We start from the raw sequence: 18,869 nt of genomic DNA, 5'->3' as shown, positions 1-18,869 counted from the left end.
CCGAGTTATAAATAGAGCAGCCCGCAGGTGTGGGGGGAGTCGGCGGGAGGGGGGCAACCCTGGCAGCCACGGTCCCTTCAGGTGGGTTGGGCGGTCACGGTGGGGGCGCCGGGGCTGCGGTCTGAGCGCCCCCAGCGGTTTCCTGGGCGGCGGGTTTTTCGAGGGAAGCGGAGGCAGCTTGGGGAAGACGGAGAGTGGGGAAGAGGTGGGCGCCCGGCGCAGGCTGAAGCTCCGCTTCCAGCTCAGCCGCTGCACATTCCAAAACAGGCCCCTAGACCCACTCTCTCAGGACCCCGCCCAGACCCAGCTTTGCCTTTTTTCCCGTCAGAAGTACTCTCTTCTCCGGGCTCTGCACGTATCCAGCTCCCTTGCAGCTGCTCCTTGGCGCACGTGGCCCCAGCCCCAGGTGTGCAGTTCTCCTTAAAAGGGGCTAACTCCCGGCAGGCCTGGACATTCATCCTTCTCTTTGGTCAACCACTTCATCCTCCGGGTATTTACAGACCTCCTGCTAACTTGCCCCCCAAATTTAGGTCTAGTTGGTTGTCTGAAAATATATGTCTGAAAGTGTGGATCTTGGAAGCGCCCAGATCCCCAGGAAGCCCCTTGGAGATCCCACACTTGCCCTCCAGTTCCCGGTTCCAGTACAGGCCTAGTGGCTGGGCAGGGGTGGTGGCAGGCCTCGGGGGATTCGTGGGAGGGGGCGGGGCCCCCAGTCAGCTTTTCTGGGCTGAAATAGCCTCAGTTGTTTGGCGAGGTAAGGCTTGGAGTTGGGGATTAGGCGGGAATTTCAAGTTGGGGGGTTCCACCCTCTGACTTCTAAGCGAGGAAGGGAGCCGAGAATGTGTGTGTGTGTTGGGGGCGGGGGGGGGGGGGGGGGGGGGGCGGGCGGGAGGTGGTCACTAAGGGTTCCAGGACTGTCCAGACTCAAGTGGGAAATGCATTCCGGCTTCTAAAAGATACAGGTAGGGTCCAACAAGACGCCTGCCACGACCCCCAGGAAAGGGGGACATGGCGAGGCCGTTGTTCATTTTTCTATACCTATGGGCTGATGCCAAGGCGCCTTCCTTTCTGTTGCTTCTAGAGGCTCTGGCTCTGCCCTCCCCGAGCCACTTTCCATGCCCTCTCCAGCCCGAAGCAGCCCCCTCTCCATTTCACTTGTGCTTCTGGCACTGTCGCCTTGCCCCTGGCACAGCCCTTCTCCAGTCTAGCGCGACCCCGAGCTGCAGGAGGGAGGGGAAAACCGTGGCCTGGACGCCACCGGCTCCGGGCTCTGACGAATCAGAATCTGTCCGGCGGGGCCGAGAAGAAAACCCGGAGCAGTGACCAGCCTCGGGACCCATGGGGGACAGGGACGATAAGAAAACCCGGAGCGGATTACCTATCGGGAGCGCCCCGTTCCTGCTGCTGCTACCCCCTCCTTCCTAGAGCCCCCCCCAATTCTACAGTGAGATAATGTCTGGGGTGGGGGGCTGTTTGGTTTGGCCTAGGCCCTCAGGGGCGCCTCACACTTTCCGCCCCTGGCTGGGGAGCAGGGCAGCGGCCCCGAGGCTGAGTCACGGCCGGAGGGAGAGGGAGGGAGGGACCAGCACTCTGCCCCTCCCCCTGCGCGGGGATCCCGGGTCAGCCCGGGTGAGGGCCAGGGCCCCCCTGGCGCCGCCTATTGTGGTCCAACAGGTTGAGCTGGTGTCCCGCGGAGCCACCTGCTGAAAAGGGAGGGAGGCCCCCTGCGGAGGGGGCTGGGGTTGGAGAAAGCGAGCTCGACCCGGTTCGGCCCGGCAGGCCGCGGGGAGCGGAACCTGGCCCGCGATAGCCGGATTTGAATCAGTTTTACACTAGTGGGAGGGGCTCTTTGGGGTACGTAGCGCCGCAGGCCCAGCTGGAAGCGTCCCAAACGGGCTACCTTCCTCAGTTGGGGGGCACTGAAGCACATATCTCGATCCCCCTAAACCTACATATACATCGTAAAACACTCAGGTCCCCCTCGCCTTCTGGGTCTCTGAGCAAATCCAAGTCCAGATGTCTCTCCGCGGAGACTCAGTTTCTCCACTTATGGCACAACGGGATGGAGGCGGGGAGCAGGAGCTTCAGCGTTCCTCCCCCTCCCCCCTCACGGACCTGGCCCCTCCCCTTCGACAATGCCAAGGCCGCAGCGGGCACCGGCTGGAGCGCAGAGGCTGCTTGCCCAGGGCGCCGTTCCCTCCCCGCGGGGCGCCGTCACGCGTGGGGAGGGAGGCAGGGTGCCTGCAGCCTCATCTCCCCCGTTCCTTCTAAGGGGGTTGGGGGTAGGGCGTAGGAGCTGGAGTTGATGGCCGGGTGGCTCCCCTCCCCCTACCTCCAGGGGCCCTGACCTGATTATAGCCCCTCACGGGACCCCCTCCCTCAACCCCCTAAGTCCCTGCCTCACCCCCACCTAGCCTGTTTTCGACCTCTTCATACCCTTCCCTCCCGAGGTGCTGACCCTACAGAAGCCCCTCTTAGAGAAGTGAGAGAGCCCTTTTTGGGGGGGGGTGCTCGGTTCCCCGGCCGCTGCGGACACTGCCCCCTCCTCTTCCCCTCCAGGTTTCAGGCCAGCCCCCTCGGCTCCGCCCCCTCCCTGGCCCAACGCAAGGCGGGACCCACTTGGGATGGGCGGGCATTCAGGCCAATGGGCGGGCAGGGCGGTGGAGTGCAGGGGGCGGGGCGGAGTAGCGGCGGAGGGCTGGATGGGGGTCGAGGGCGGAGCTCGAGTTAAGGTGGACTGGGAGAGATAGGGGCTAGAAAGAGAGAGAGAAAGAGGAGAGGGAGGGGGAAAGGGACCGCGGCAGGTGAAGGGAGAAAGAGAGAGACAAGGAAAGAAGGAGGGAAAAGAGGAGGGTGGGAAAAGCTCAGAGTGCAAAGTAAGAGCTTGGAAGAACAGAGCGAAAAAGCAGGGAGGGATCCATCTGCGCCCTGCAGAGACTGGCTGGACCAAGGGGTTGAAGTTTATGTCCTTATTGGGCGGAGGGAGGGGGGCCTGGGGGGGCGGGTGAAAAACCAGGAAGTGACAGAGGGTGTTGCTAAGGGTTGGGAGGGGGAGTTTGGGGGGTGGCAGGGGGCGGGGGGAGGGAGGGGAGGGATGGGGGGAAAGCAAGCAGGAGGACAGGTGAGACAGCAGGACAGGTGAGGCGGGCCCTGAGGGGGGGGGCGGGTGGGAGCCAGGTGAATGTACGGTTCTCGGCGGCCAAGGGGGGGGCGGGCGGCAGGAGGAGGCAGAGGGCTGCGGAGGAGGAGCCCCCCAGCAGAGAGCGGCGAGCCACTGACCGCGGCCTTCTGACCAGGACCGGAGCAGGGCCCCAAGCCCCCGGGCCTGGCGGGGGACGCGCTTCTCCCCACACCCGGAGCCTCAGCAGCTCCAGCCAGCGGACCCAAAGGCGGAGAGGTGAGTGTACCCCACTTTTGCCTCCTGGCTAGGGGTCCCCCATATTCGAGATTACTGCAGTGTCCTTCGTCTGTCCTGTAAGTGGGACCCCCCCACACACACGCGCGCATGCAGACCAGATTCCCACCACTCCCCTTTCCTGTGCCTTCCCAACACTCCGGGTCTTGGGAATTGATTTTAACGGGGAGGAAAGGTAGAGAAGGAACTACAGCCTCCCCCAACCCAGGGCGGAGGGTCCCCAGAAACTTTCTGTGCACTTCTGGGATCAGACGGATTGGCGGCTCCGGGATGGAGAGAGGGCGAGGCGGCGCTCAGCGCTCCCCTAGTCTCCTTCGTGACTTTAGAGGTAGACCCCCGACCCGACCGAGTTGAGGGAATGGAAACGCTGACGGACTCTAACTAGGACAACGCTCCCCCACCTCCTCCGCGCCCCCTGGCGCGGTGGGTTGGACTCAGGCCAGTTGCATGGGGGGTGGGGGGAGCACAGGAGGAGCCGCGGCTTGGGGGAAAGTTACCGGCTGGACTATTTGGTTTCTTGCGCTTCCACAGCCGCGCTCTCTCGCCGGTAGTGGGGCTCAGCGACAACCTCCGAGCGATACAGAACGACCCCTCTCTCCGCCGCCCCTCAGTCCCACTCTCTTCGTTCGGGTTCCAGTACCGCCGCCACCTTTTCAAAGCCAGCTCCTGCCCCTAGAACCCAAGAGCAAGTGTGGGCGACTAGGAAGAATTCTACCTATCGTCCGTCCCCCACCGGCGCTGGCGCACCTGCCCCTACCCGGAGTGGGGGTCGCTACTGTGTTGTTGTAGGACCTAGTCTGAGCGCGGCTGGCAGGGGGCTGCCATTCAAAGGGGTGGGGGGCGCTGCTTTCAATTTCCAGTTTTCTCTTTCTCCTCCCACCCCACCCGAAGTAAGAGAGCGACGTGTCCCGGCCAGAGCGAGGGGGGGCCGGGAGTGGGGGGGCGGCGTGGGCAGCGGGTTGTGCCCGGACACGTGCCTGCCCAGGCGCCCCGGCCCTGCTGGTGTTTGGAGAGAGGGCGGGTCCCCTGCCCCCCGCCCCGCACAACCCCCACGTATCAAAGGGCGGCTGAGACGTGGTGAGACCTCGGGGCGCCCTGGGGGGGGGGGGGCAGGGAGCCTGGGTCCGGAGCAGGGGAGGGGCAGAGGCGCGGGTGCTAGCTGACCCACAGGAAACGAGCGCTGCTGACCTAGTTTGGGACACCGGAAGTGGGTGCTGGGGAGAGGGGGAGACCAGCAGGCTGTCCTGGCTTCCGGGCCAGGTGGAAGGCGTTCTTGAATTGACCCCCACCCGAATGCAGTGAAGACCCCGAGCTGCAGCTGAGAAAGAGAATGAGTCAGCGCAGTTATTCCCGCTTCCCTCAACTTATTCCTGGAGGAGGGAGACAGTTTATCAAGGCGCAGGGGGAGCCAGATTGGGCAGTGAGGGGTTAAACTGGGATGGGAACTCTCTCCTCCCTGAGGGTGCATGTGTAGGGGGAATGAGGCCTGGAGGATTATGGGGTTGCCTCCTGCTCCCCCCACACACACCAACTGGTTTGGTCACCCCTGTACCCGTCTGGCACTGCTGGGAGAGCTGGCATGGAGTGGGCATCAGGTTGGGCAGAGAGAGTGGGCATATGGAGTGTTGTGCTGGGCTGGAGAGGGACATATTTGTGACTGAATTTGGGTAGTAGTTAGTATTCCTCCTTAGTGGTGACTGGGGAGAAGGGCAGGGGGCTCCCCCTGGAGCAGCTGATGAAACAAGAAGAAATCTCTGTCAGTGCTGCCTGTCCCTGGCCCCCGGGACCCCAGCTCCCCCAGCGTGCCTCTGTTACATGGTTGCTGTGGGCACGACGCAGCCTGCTTGCACCCCCAGACACTGTCCCCTCCCTTGGGTACCACACCCCTCAACCTTAGTACAGGGGTTAGGAAGGGGTTAATACCACCCAAAAGGGGCTCTAGGGAAGAAAGCAGGCAATGCCCACTAGGCTCAGGTGTCAAGGAGGCCTGCTCCACTGGGGCACTCTCATCCCTGCTCAGCTCTGGCTGACATGGACCCCAGTGACTGGGAGACAGGTGCTGACCTCGTCCCCCTTCCCCATGGTGCCCCCTGGCACCCAGGGCCCCCAGCTCCTCCTTGGCCTAGTGCCCGTCCTGGGAGGGCGCGGCGGGCAGCGGGGGCTGGGCTAACAATGCACCATCGGGCCCTTTGTGTGCTTGCACTTGGCACCCTGGGGAAGGGTGGGGGAGGGGGGCCCAGCGGGCATGGGGGGCGGAGCGCCTCTGGGGTGGGGACAGTGAAGGCTGGGGGAGAGAAGCAGAGAATGAAAGCAGGTGGGGAGGAAAGGGAAGTAGGTCAGCTAGGGTGCTGGCCCCCCATCCCAAGCCAGGGCAGAGAGAACTAGCCCCTGATCCTTTGGCTGCCCAGATGGCATCATGCTGCCTGGGGCACAGCCTAGGACTGGGCATTTGGGGTCAGCAGTCACTGCCCAGGGGACTGCTCAGATAGAGGAGGCCTGGCCTGTACTGCCTCCTTCTTGGTGGCTAAGAGACCCAGTTCTGGCCCAAAGCCCAGGTCCCAAGACGGATAGTGACTGGGCTCCAGGCAGGGCACTGCCCTCTGATAGAAGCCTCTGGGACTGCTTCGGGGCTTCCTGCCTCCAGCCTGCTTGGCTCCCTGACCTTCAGAGAGTTAAGACTGCCCTGCTACCAGGCCTTAGGGCCTATGCCTGTTTTGGCCTAGGGCTGAAGAGGAGGGTGGGGGAGGAAGGTGGGGACAGGCAGACGGATAGGACCCTGGCATGGGGTGTGCCCGCCCTGGCCTCTTCCCCCTCCTTCTGCTGAGTAAACTCGTGAGTAAACTTGACGTTTTGCCCGGACAGTTTGAAGTTGCCTCGCCGCCCCCCCACCACCACCAGTCCTGCCAACACACAGGCGGCCAGGCGCCAAGGCTGGCCTGGGGGACTAGGGGGAAGGGGTTAGAGCTACTGCTGTCCACCATCACGGATCCTGGAGAGGCAGACCCAGGTCTTGGCAAGAGTCTTGGCTGGGACCTCTAAACATCTGTCCCAGAATCTTGGGGAGCCTACGGAAACTGGCCTGGAAGCAGGGCCTCTGCCCATTTCTGACTTCCACCCCCACTAAGTAAAGGCACCCAGCTGCCCTCTGGTCCCCTGAGTTGCCACCTTTAATGTTCACAGGCTAGCGGACACAAGGGGAAAAGCTACCTTTAGCAAATTCCACAGGGACACCAGAAAATGGTTCTCTCTTCATTCTGTCCCACAGCCTGGGGTGGGTGGGAGGCTAGTGGCCTTCCTTGGCATCTTAGCCCTCTCTTCACTGAGGCCTCCCAGTTGCCATGGCCTCAGCCCTAGAGGGTGGAATCCACATTTACCAGCACAATTTCTTGACCTCACCCCTGGGCCTAACCCTATGTATATCTCTCTCCACCATACTACCCAGCAGGCCCTGGCCCTAATCTTCCCCAACCCCTTCCTCTGCTTGCTAGCATCACAGAGCCGAGTCAGCTTTCAGAGCTCTCCAGCCAGAAATACTCATGCCAGATCCAGGGGCTGACGGTGCCCCAGACAAAACAGGGCTGGTGGCAGGTAAATGGAGCCAGTGACCCCCACAAACATGCCAACTGACTTTTTACTTGACATCACTAATTCCTCTTAGGCCTCCCTAGGCCACCAGAATGGTCCCGAGGCCCGGCAGGGGGAAACGCCTTCCCAGTCCCTGCCGGCCTCGGAGTGGGGCTCCACCAGGCCCTTACTTTCGACCTCATGTCTCTGGCTTCAGTTTCCTTCCTGTTTCCACCCCCCCCCCCCCAGCTCCTCCCCACCCATATGCCCCTTTCAACAGACATCCTCTCCTCCTTCCTTCCTCCTTTCCTCCCGCTTTGCCTGGGAGCAGGGGTCCTCTCCCTCAGCCATAGACCTCCTGCCTTTTACCTCTTCTAAATACAGTCCCCCTGGAGATTCACGACCACCTCCCATCCCCTGCTCTGCTCTCCCCACCCCATCAGTAGCGAGGCTCTGGGGAAGGCAAGAGCACGGGGCTTCGCAAGGGAACTACAACTCCCAAGGTACATGCAAAGCAATTGTGGTGCATACTGGGAGTTGTAGTCCTCCTTGATCTCACAGTTTGGTTAGGTTGGAATTTTTCTGGATGGGACTAAAAGTGGACCGGGATGACTTGGAACCTGGGGACCCTCTGGATCCCCCAGCTTGTCCTCATCACCTTGTTCCCCCATGACACCATGTATCCATGATTGTCATCCACCCCCCACCCCACCCCCAGCTGAGATATGCTACCCATTCTCACCTTAGGGCTCCACCCAAGAGATGCCCACACCCTGCCCTGCTGCCCCTGGCAGGGGTGGAATGGAGGGGCCCCATGAACTCCCTCCCTGCCCCGTGCCCTCTAGGCTGGTTCCCTCCCTTTACAGGGATCAAAGGGCAGAGAGCAGCCCCACCCCACTCCCTGGCAGGCTGCGGGCACTAGGGCGATCAGGAATTGCAGGGACTCTGGTGCCCAAGCAAATGCTTGGGCAAGGGGTTGCCGGGAGGCCAGCACCTGGCGGCAGGAAGACACTGGCCCCCATCTTGGGGAGTGGAACCTTCGATAACTGTTCATCAGGCTGTCCGTAGCCCCCCTTGGACTCTTTGTATAGGCCCTAACCCATGTACTGCCTCTTGAGGAGATGGCTTGAGAACAGGGTCTCGGGCCTTATCTGTAGTACCTAGGGGCCTGGGCCCGCCTAGCTGGCACCAAGGCACAGGGGTGACCCTCCCCCACCCCAGGCCCACAGTTGGCATGGGCGCTGGGAGCCAGGGGGGTAGGAGGGAGAGGAGGGCAGGACTGCCAGCATCCTGGTGGGTAGGTGCCAACCGGGCCGGGAGCTGGTGAGGGGCAGCAGGCCAGCGGCATTGAGCCAGCAGCTGTTGGGGGGAAAGGGGAGGGGATATTTTAGGGGGCATTTCTGTGGTCCCCCCTCCCAGCCCAGCAGGACATGGGATGGCCTAGTGGCTGGGGGACCTAGGGCCCACCTCGTTACAGGAATAAGAGACCCCCAGAGTTGTTTAAGTAGAACTTTGTGGCCCACCCTCCTCTGGGCTCAGAGCCCTCCTGAGTTGCCCCTCAGGCCCAGGCGGGTCCCACCCAACCGGCCAGGGTGGCAGCAGCTTACGCAAGGGGTGGGGCTAGGCGCTTCCCAGCAGATGCCCCCTCCCGGCTCCTTCCTCTTTCGGTGCCCACAGCTCCCCCCATCTGTCCACCCCACCTCAGGCCAGCTCTATCCCCCTGATCCCCCTGGCCATTGGGGGCTGGCACAAGTGCTGCCCCCTGGCCTGGTTGGCAGGGGCTGGCGCCCGGGCAAGGAACTGTGGTATGTGAGTGGGTTTGGGGTGAGGCATGGGGAGGGCGGGGTGCTGCCTTGCCCAGCCCCTGAGGGCCCCAGCCCAGTACGGGGTGGGGAGAATTCGGCCAGCTCCCAAGGGTGCTGAGGGCCCCACTGGGGGTCTGAAGGGCCTCCCTGTGGTCCCCTGTTAGTCCACATGCCCTGAGGGGCTGGGACCTGGGCACCTGTCACCCCTGGCACTGACTGTCCAGGCTTCCCCTCCTCCCTCTTCTGGCCACTGCCGCCTCCTGTCCCCTCCCCTCCCTTCTTCCTTCTCCTGGTCCCACCTCCAGCAGCCTCTCCCATTGCTCCTCCTCACCTCTGTCCTCCTGGACTGTCCCAGCTCCTACCTTTCCTACCGCTCACCTTTTTCCCCTTTTAGGACTGAGTCAGGACAGGCGGGGGTGGGTATAGCTGGGGCTTCGGGCACCACAGGCAGAGACTCTAGGCCCTCTCCCACGCTGCCAGGCCTCTGGTAACCCCTCCCTCCATCTGGGGGGAGGGGGGACAGCACCCAGAGGGTTAAGGCTGTAGGGGGGAGGGGCTGGGCCAAGTCGTGGGCGGCCCCTTTGAAGGAGGGAGCTGGAGCGGGGAACAGCCACCCTGCCTGCCCCCCAGCCAGGCCCTCCCCCACCCCTCCCAACCTGTTCCCCCCAGGGGCCAGGAGGAGTTGCCGGCAAGGCCCCTCAGCGTTCAGGTGAGTAGGCCCCGCTCTGGCTTGGGAGATCAGGCCCCAGGGGAGGCTCGGAGGCCTAGAATTGGCCAAGGGTCAGAGAGGGGCTGAAAAACAGGCTAGGAAGAGGGTGTCCAAATTTTCACAGGGGTGGTTTAGGGACCTGAGGGCCCAAGGGGCTGGAGTGTGGGGGAGCCTGTGTGTCCAAGGGACGTAGGAGGGCAGGAGAGCAGAAGAAGGGGCCTACGGGAGCCGAGGGGCTGCTGGGCCAGGACAGGAGGTTGGACAGGCTGGCAGGGAGCCGGGCTCCGGGGATTGGGCTGGGGTGTCCTCTGGGGCTGGGGGGCTCAGGTTTCTGCCGGCGGCTTGGCGGGTGTGGGGTTACCAGCCGGCTCGGTTACGCAGCTGGGGACGCTAGGCTGGGGGGGAGGGGGTGGGCACAGGGCAGACCCTGGCACCTTGTGGGTCTCCTCAAGTCCTAAGGGGATCTCGCGCTGTTCCGGCAGACCCCTGCTGGGAGCACTGATGGCCAGGGTCTGTCCAGGCGCATGGTTGCCTGGCCTTGGGTGGGCAGCCTCTGGGGAAACTCCAGCTGCTCCAGGGCTGGAAACTCTGACGGGCAGAGAGGCCTAGGCTGTCCCCCCACCCTACCCCACATCCGCTCTCACTGTACACCCCCCCACCCATCTTCGTCGAATGTTCCCCCCGATTTTGGTCCTGTGCTTCATCCAGAATGGGGTCGTGGGTGCCTAAATGCAACCATCTCATGGCAAGACCAGGCCTTGGAGGGCAGGCCCAGTTTCTTAATTTAATTCCTCTGCCCCTCTCCACCCGCATCCATCCATCGGCCTGGGGAGAAGAGAAGAGATGCTTGGAGTAGGGCGAAATGGAGGAAGTGGGAGAGGCCTGAGTGAAAGAACCAAAAGCCAAAAGAATGGAGAGGTAGGGATGGTTCCTTGGAGACCTAGGGACTTAAGGATGCAGTAGAGAGAGAGGAAGCAGGAGCCTTGCAAGGGCTGAAGGGAGGAAAGCAAAGGATGAGTCGCGGAGAGGGGAGACAAGGGTCCGAGAAGGCAGGAAGGAGACAGGAAGAGGCCAAGGCAAGGGGCCAAGAGTGGAGAGGGGCTGAGGGCAGGGGTCCCCAAAGGAAAAGAGGGGAAGACTAGGGAAGGTGGAGTTGCCCCATTCCTTCCCCCGCCATCTTTTATCTCCCTCAGATTTCCCCTGATGTGATCTCAGAGGCTGTGGACTAGGGCAGGTGTCATGGAAAGAAAGTGTGGGGGAGCACTGAGGTCTCCCTCCTGTCAAGAGCTGAAGCACCAGGAATTGGGGATTTTGAGGGAGGAGAGGCTTAACCCCCACAGCACCGGGAAGCAGCCAACTCCCCTTGCCTCCTTCCCCCTTCGTGGCTTGCGGTCTCTCTTCCCCGCCTCGGCCCCCAGGAAGTGTGAGTGCTGGGGGTGGTGAGGTTAGGAGGGGGAAGCGACATATGGGGGATGGGGAAGGCATGTACTAGCTTGGAGGGGCTGGGTAGGGAGCGAAAGGCTCCATGCATGTCTGGGGCATCCTGGGCCAAGGGCCTCTCCCTCGAAGCCCTTCCAGTCCTCCAGGGGATTCACCTCCACCTCTTACCCCACCTTTCCAACTGGGCAGTCCAGATGGCTTAAGCCCCTGGGCCCCAGAGGCCCTAAGAAAGGGTGGAAGAAGCTGGGGAGCTAGGATTCCTGGGTCCCTGAGGACTTTGGACTGGCTGGCCTATTTCCCCACCCCCGCCCTTGGTCCAGCCACAGGCCAAAGCCCTGGCTTCGTGCAAACTTCGCTCCAAAAAAACAGGAAGAGAACCTGAGGCTGGAGTTGGGGTGGGGGTTGGGGGGGAGAAAGGAGAAAGAAGTAAGGGGGAAGGGTGGCCAGCCAAGGTGGGAAGAGCGTCAGGCCTCTCCATCACCCTGGCAGGAGGCATCACAGCCTGGCCCTCATCCTCACCCCAAGCTGCTACACCTGGAGAAGCTGGCCAGGTCCCTCTCGGGCTCTCTGGCAGAGCCCGGAGGTGGGGGCCTCTGAGCCTAAGGAGGGGGAGCTCTGTGTGCCTGAGTCTCAGGCCCATATCTATTTTCTCCGCCGCTAATCCTGTTTCCGCCTGCTGCCCCCCACACTAAGCCTCACTCCCCTAATCCCCAGGGTGTGGGGAAGGGGGGCCAGCTTTACTCAGCTGCCCCATTCAGGGCCTCGTATCCCAGCTCTTCAGCTGGCTCAAGCCGGCAGTGTTGGCCCTGGTATTCCCCCAGCCCTTCACTGGACACTGCCTGAGGTCAGCACCTGGAAAGACTTTCAGCCTCCTTTTCCTTCCCGTGCCAGGGCCAGTGCCCTCTACCTTTTGGTTTCTTGGTGGTGGACACACCTTGGGAGGTGCCTTCAGGCACTGAGGGGTAGGTGATAGGGGCTTCCACCTTTGCCCCCTCCCATACTGTTCTATCCCCAAAGTCTTCCCCCCACCAAAGATGGGGCAAGCTTGACTCAGGGCCCAGTTTCAAGAGAGCTGCCCACCGGCTTGGCCGGTCTAGCCGGCCTGACAGTGAGGGGAGCCTGGGGGGGTGACGGGAAAAGGGGGAGAGATGGGGCGGGGCCCCCAGTTCTTCCCCCTACCAGGCAAACAGACCTTGCCTAGCTCCCTGGCACAGCTGCCCCCCCACCAACCACCACACACACCCATGCCCACAAGGTCTTAGCAAGAGGGGGCATGCCAGGCTGGGTGGGGATGGGCCGTCCTCATGGGCGTCGGGGGGCTGGGCCCTCTGGTATACAGAGGTGGGAAGGGTGCCCAAGTTGGGGTGGGCACCCTGGCATCAGTGCCCAACCCTGGCAGAAAGAAGGGGGGAGTTCCTCCCCATCAATTCCTCCCAGATGATGGCACCTGGAGTGCCCCCTTGGCCTGGTTGGCACCAGCCTAGCTCCAGGTGGCACCTAAGTCAGCATGGGTGCCAGAGCCCTGGGTAAGGGCTAGGGGAGTTTCCCAGAAGCTAGAGACCCATAGGAGCACCTCCCCTTCCCAAATGGGTCCTCTGCCTCTCTCTCCCTTCATTGCTACCGCGTGGCGGTGGGCTTTGGAGTTAGGCCCTAGGGGTTAAACACCTACCCTTGCCCAAGCCCCTTGTGATCTGCATCGTGAACCAGCCTGAGCCTGTGACCTGACAGCAGGGTCAGCCAATCAGCAACCCCGCCACACCAAGTTGCCACGGAGATGGCCCTGGGGTGGGAGAAGGGAGGCGGGCTTAAGCAGCGGGAATGGGTGGGGTGTGGAGGGAAGAAGGGAGAGGGACAGGGTGAGCCACGTGCCTGCGGGTGCACAGCTCCGGGCCAATGGACAGCGAGGACAGCCCCACCCATCCCCCTCAGGAGGGACAGGATTCACTTGGGCTCGGGAGGGTGCCCACTGCTACTTGAGTGGCCACTGCTGCTGCCCACCTGGTTTTGTTTGTTCCTAAGTCCTGGGGCCATTTGCCACTTGTCCTATTTGTAAAGTACAGGTAGGAAAACCCAAGGAAACTGGGAGTGCTCCCAGACTGCTTGGCCCCCAGGGAGAGAAGTGATTTGGGGACTTAAGGTGGGAAGGGGTGGGCTATCTGAGGGTGTCTGACTGTGGCTTATGAGCCAGCACATGGGTGCTGCTCACTCAAGGCTTCCACGCAGGCGTCCGAATGCTATAGGGAAGACGGGGAGGCAGACAGAGACGATGCAGTTCTTTGTGTCCTCAAAAGGAAACCTGTAGCCCTTGACTCCTCCGACCCCCTCAAAACCCTTCCCCATCAGTGGCTGAGACTGAGCGGTTGTTGGGAACACCAGCAAACTGTCAGTGAGACTTGCCCTACGGATCATCCGGGTCAGCCTTTAATTTTGCAGATGAGGAAACGGGAAAGAAAGTGACTGGCTCAAGTTCATGTAGCTAGTAGTAACCAGACTCCCCCTGGGTGATTTGACGGAGGGAGACAGACCTTTCTCCCCGCAGAAACCATCTGTCTAGTGCAGTCTGCCTCCAGGTGAGGCTTGGTTTCTCCCTCCCAAGGCCAAAACTTTTATCGAGCCCCTACTATGTGTTAGGCGTTGTGCCACCCACGGGCTCATTTAACCTTCACCACAGCCCTAGGAGTCAGGTGGAGTTATCCCATGTTATAGACGGAAAAGAAGGTTCAGAGATTAAACAACTTGTTTAAGGATCACAGAGCTAATCAGCCGCAGAGTGAGAATTCAAACTCAAGCCTGGATGACTCCAGAGCCCAGCTCTTTCCAGGCCTCAACTCTGTCTCCAGTTGCTCTAGACCACCAAATGTCAGGGTGGAGGGGCTGAGCCCCTGCAGCTTTCATCCCCACCCGCTCCTTGTGTACCACGAGGAGACAGAAGCATAGCGAGAAATGACTTGGCCAAGGTCATTCAGCAAGATAGTAGCAGAGCCAGGATTAGAAGCTGATCCCCTCACTTCCAGGCCAGACTCACTCTGCTAGCCGCCTCCCTTCACCAGCCTTGGGACTGCCGAAGTGCTGTGCCTTCTGTGGCTGTGTCTTGGAAAGGCTAGCACAGAGGGTGGAAGAAGGTCTTCCGGAGAGGGGGGCACTCCTGCCTGGCCAGGAATGGAGAGGGAGAGCTGGCGGTGGCAGCCCGGTGGAGGAGGGGTAGGGCTGGAACTTGGCCTATTGGCGGGGGGGAGGGGCGGGGACGATGCTTATCGGTGCGGGGCAGGAAGCACCCGCGCCAGCGCCAGCGACACCCCAGCAAAGGGTGGCTGCTCCTTGGCCCCATGGGGGAGGGGAGGATGTGGGGGAAGGTATGCTGGGAGCTGTGTTTCCCTTTTGGCCTCTACAAGGGGGAGATCTAGAAGGGGAGATGAACTTTTAGTGGGTGGGAAAGAAGGTGGGGTCCTGGGGAGCCACCTCCCAGGTTTGCATAGTGTTTTATAGTGCACCAAATGTTTTAGGGAGATAATGTGAGCTAAAGCACCTGACCTTGTCTTGAACAGACCTTGGCCCAATGTGAATCTGAACTCTCTCATTGGCCTCTGGGCTGAGAGGAGGTTCCATCACAGAGACTGTCACCCCACTTTTCAGATGCCTGAGGCCGGCTGCGAGAGGCACCCGGAGTCCTTCAGCCAGTTCTTCATGAAGCCTGAACCAGAACACAGGCATCCTTTCTCCCAGACCAGTGCTTCTTCCAAAGGGATGGGAACGGGGCAGGTGAAGCAGATGGGTCTCTAGGAAAGGCCAGAAAGGCAGAGCGCCCGCACTCACTGAGGCAGAACACCGCACAGTGGTTAGGACCAGATCTCGGCCCGCCGCCTGGCTTTGAACCTGTTCCGCACTTCATATAGAAAGTCACATCACAGGTTCCTGCCTGTGAAATGGATAATTGTTACTTTAGAAGGTCATGGAAGATGAAATGGGTGTAAAGTACTTGAAGGCCTATGCTCATGGCCAGTGCTGGTATTTCGTCTCTGGGCACCCTGGCAGGGCTGAGTGCTCCTAACCTCCCCTTCTCCTTCACTCCGCAGGAGAAGATGGGGAGCCCTGAGGATGACCTGATCGGGATTCCATTCCCAGACCACAGCAGTGAGCTCCTGAGCTGCCTCAATGAGCAGCGCCAGCTGGGCCACCTCTGTGACCTCACCATCCGGACGCAGGGCCTGGAGTACCGCACCCACCGGGCTGTGCTGGCTGCCTGCAGCCACTACTTCAAGAAGCTCTTCACCGAGGGTGGTGGGGGTGCACTCTCGGGTGCTGGGGGCGGTGGGACAGCTGCCGGGGGTGCAGGGGCCGGCGTGTGCGAGTTGGACTTCGTGGGGCCGGAGGCACTGGGTGCCCTGCTCGAGTTTGCCTACACAGCCACCCTAACCACCAGCAGCGCCAACATGCCGGCTGTACTGCAGGCTGCACGGCTGCTGGAGATCCCCTGTGTCATTGCGGCCTGCATGGAGATTCTGCAGGGCAGTGGACTAGAGGCGCCCAGCCCGGACGAGGACGACTGTGAGCGCGCGCGCCAGTACCTGGAAGCCTTCGCCTGTACAGCCACCGCCTCAGCTTCAGGAGTCCCCAATGGTGACGACAGCCCTCCACAGGCGCCCCTCCCACCGCCGCCGCCGCCGCCTCCTCGGCCTGTTGCCCGCCGCAGCCGCAAGCCCCGCAAAGCTTTCCTGCAGACCAAGGGGGCCCGGGCCAACCACCTGGTGCCCGAGGTGCCCACAGTGCCCACCCATCCCTTCACCTACGAGGAGGAGGAGGAGGCGGGCAGAGTGGGCAGTGGGCTGGGAGACAGCTACAGCCCTCCCACAGGGGCTGCCTCACCCCCCGAGGGGCCCCTGAGCTACGAGGCCTGCGAGGGTGAGGAAGAAGAGGAGGAGCTGGTGTACCCCCCACCCTATGGGCTGGCACAGGGCGGCGGGCCTCCGCTGTCCCCAGAGGAGCTGGGCTCAGACGAGGATGCCATCGATCCCGACCTGATGGCCTACCTCAGTTCCCTGCACCAGGACACCCTGCCTCCAGGCCTGGACAGCCAGGACAAGCTAGTACGCAAACGCCGCTCCCAGATGCCCCAGGAGTGCCCAGTCTGCCACAAGATCATCCACGGGGCGGGCAAACTGCCACGCCACATGAGGACCCATACGGGTGAGAAGCCCTTCGCCTGTGAAGTCTGCGGCGTCCGTTTCACCCGGTGAGCACCATGGGGAGGAGGCCCAGCAGGGGCCATGTTGGGGGGGGTGGCACAGGGGAGAAAGGGACTGTGAGACCTGGGGTGTGGAGGGAGAGGATCCTGGAGGGACTGTGGGGTGGTTCCCAGGCTGAGGCGAGAGACCAGGAGAAAGAAAGTCAAGGAAGGTGGATCTGGGGCCTTAAAGATCTGACTGCTGGAGGCAGGTGGTTAACCTGGGGCTAAGTCAGCAAGGGTCTCCCGGAGCAGAAATAGGGAAAGGAGCGCTAGGGGACGGGAGTGGAGGAGGCCGGGGAACCTGGCCTGGACAATCCAGGGATCCCCTCCTGACCGGCTCTCTTCCCCCCGCCCCCCTGCCTGTGCCAGGAATGACAAGCTGAAGATCCACATGCGGAAGCACACCGGAGAGCGCCCCTACTCGTGCTCGCACTGCCCAGCCCGCTTCCTGCACAGCTACGACCTCAAGAACCACATGCACCTGCACACAGGGGACCGGCCCTACGAGTGCCACCTGTGCCACAAGGCTTTCGCCAAGGAGGACCACCTGCAGCGCCACCTCAAGGGCCAGAACTGCCTGGAGGTGCGCACCCGGCGGCGCCGCAAGGACGATGCACCCCCACACTACCCCCCGCCCTCCGCAGCCACCTCGTCCCCTGCTGGCCTCGACCTCTCCAACGGTCACTTGGACACCTTCCGCCTGTCTCTGCCTCGATTCTGGGAGACGACCGCCCCTACTGGGCCCCCAGACTCCACCCCAGGGCCCCCTGATGACGACGAGGAGGAGGGGGCACCCACCACACCTCAGGCTGAAGGTGCCATGGACACCTCTTAAAGAGGGACGAGTGGCCGAGCTGGAGCAGCACAGGGACCGGGGCGGCCCATGCCAAGCAGTGGGAATGTATACAGCAGAGACGGCGCTGGGGGTTCAGGCACTGAGTCTCCCTGGCATCGGAAATAGGCTCCTTCCCTCAGAGCCCTCATTCCAGTTCCAAGCCGAGAAGGTTTTGGGGCAGAGTCTCCCCAGATTGGGGTGCTCTCCCAAGGAGTGATACATATGATATTATGTATATATTTACAGCTCCATTGTAAAGGTGGGGTCCCTGTCCCCAGCTGCTCCTGGGGAGTAGAAGCAATAATGTATTTCTGATTTGTGGGGTCCCTCTTCGGCTATGCGGGTTTCTAGGGGGTGGGGGGCTTGGGACCAAAGCCTTGCCCCGCCCCCATGCCCCTTGGGGTTTTGGCTGTGTAAGGGGGTGAAGGACTGCCCCTCCCTTTCGAGACCCCTCCTTCCTGGTTTCTGTTCCCTTTTCCTGGCAGTGAATTACGCAAAGGGGGGCGGCAAAGGATGGGTAAGTGGGGGAAAGCAAGGTAAAAGCTTGAAAGACGGGGACTGGGCCTGTAAGGAAGGAGCCATCCCAGTCCCCCTCCGCCCTTCTCCCAGCGCTGAGTCATGGGGTCCTGGAGAAGGGGGCGGGGTGGCCTGATTGGCTCGCCCGCCCCTGGGGGCAGCGGGAGGGCCCCGCCCAGCCAGGGGAGCCGCTGCCGGTTCTCCTCCCCTCCCCTCCCCTCCCGCGTCCCCGGGCAGGGAATGTCTTGTTCCCGCCGCTCCCTCCCCGGGGCCAGAGGGCAGGGCGGGCCGGGCGGTGTCCTACCCTCTTCTCCTCCCCACCTCCTCCCCGCCCAGGTGCGAGCCGCCACCACCGCCGCTGCCGCCCCTGACTCACGCCGCCCCCGGGCTGGCGCGGTGCTGGGTGTGGGACCGGGTGAGGGGCTGGGGGGAGCCTGGCGGAGAACGGGCCGGCCGGCGCCATCTGGCGGCTGTGCCCTGCGCGGGCGAGCGCCCCTGGCGGCCACTGCCAGGGAGCCGCCTTCTCCACCTCCACCAACCCAGCGGCTGAGCCGCGCCCCCTTGCCAAGGCCGGGGCGCCGAACAGCTGGCCCGCCCCCAGGGAAAGTAGGCTGCGGCCCTGTGGGAAAGGAGTCCTCCCCTCAGACCCTTGCCTGCCAGGGCTCCCTGTTGGGGTGGGGAGAATAATTCCCTCACTCTTCCCTTAGGATTGAATCCACCCCCGTTCTGTACATAGCCTTTTCTGTTGGTCTTGTTGAAATCTAGTTTCAGATTTTTAACTACCCAATTCTGCTGGGGGTGGGGGTATCTCCCCCCGCCCCTTCCTCGCTGGGTGCTGGACCCCGCTCGGGCCTGGGCTCTGCCTTGCACTATTTCCCCTCCCTGGCCTGGCGGCCCCCCCCCTCCTTAAAAGGGGCAGGTTCAGGGGCCCGGTGCTCTCCCTCCCTCCCATGCACCCCCATGCCCATTTGCACAGCTGCCCAGGTACCCCCAATAGTGGGGGGGGTCACAGGGAGGGGGTAGCGGGACCAGTCCTTGTCTCTATTTAAAAAGTGATGATGTAATATATTGGGGTAGGGGGAGGCCGGGTTGCTCTGGGCCTCCTCTTTGCATTTCAGGTGATGGGGGGCCCAGCCCCGGGGAGTGAGGACAGTGTGGCCTCCCCCCCCTTGCGGCTTCTCCACTCAGTGCCTTAAGGGGGGAGGCGGTCCCCCCTCTCCTGTCCCCTCCCCTTCCCTTGCCCCCCACCTTGGGTGTAAGCGACAGGAAGAAATAATAATAATTTAAGATTCACGCTTGTGTCCACCTTTGGTTTCTTTATTTTGGAGGTAGGTGGGAGGGATGGGGAGGAGAGGGAAATA

General features: G+C 62.2%; 1 protein-coding gene across 4 annotated transcripts; it reads left to right on the top strand.

Annotated features, from left to right (window-relative positions):
* Positions 1–3,049: 3,049 nt before the first annotated feature.
* On the top strand, positions 3,050–18,801 carry ZBTB7B (zinc finger and BTB domain containing 7B). Of its 4 annotated transcripts, none has more exons than XM_025287715.3 (4): positions 3,050–3,138; positions 3,297–3,397; positions 15,007–16,163; positions 16,527–18,801. In XM_025287715.3, exons 3-4 carry the CDS (start codon positions 15,013–15,015, stop codon positions 16,990–16,992), a joined length of 1,617 nt encoding a protein of 538 aa, XP_025143500.2. In that variant the 5' UTR covers positions 3,050–3,138; positions 3,297–3,397; positions 15,007–15,012; the 3' UTR covers positions 16,993–18,801. The 4 variants fall into 4 exon arrangements, with proteins under 4 accessions (XP_025143500.2, XP_025143501.2, XP_044800216.1 ...); XM_044944281.2 differs by having other exon boundaries at positions 3,094–3,121; XM_025287716.3 differs by lacking the exon at positions 3,297–3,397 and having other exon boundaries at positions 3,085–3,138.
* Positions 18,802–18,869: the final 68 nt, after the last annotated feature.

Source organism: Bubalus bubalis, chromosome 6 (genome assembly GCF_019923935.1).
Source record: "Bubalus bubalis isolate 160015118507 breed Murrah chromosome 6, NDDB_SH_1, whole genome shotgun sequence".
Lineage (NCBI taxonomy): Eukaryota > Metazoa > Chordata > Mammalia > Artiodactyla > Bovidae > Bubalus > Bubalus bubalis.
Note: the sequence above shows the minus strand (reverse complement) of the source record. Positions and strands in the feature narration are given on the sequence as shown.

Bases quoted from the DNA above. Each gene is read 5' to 3' on its own strand.
- ZBTB7B (XM_025287715.3), top strand. From the start codon at position 15,013: ATGGGGAGCCCTGAGGATGACCTGATCGGGATTCCATTCCCAGACCAC. The intron at 16,164-16,526 runs GTGAGCACCATG...TGCCTGTGCCAG, and splicing joins TGCGGCGTCCGTTTCACCCG to GAATGACAAGCTGAAGATCC.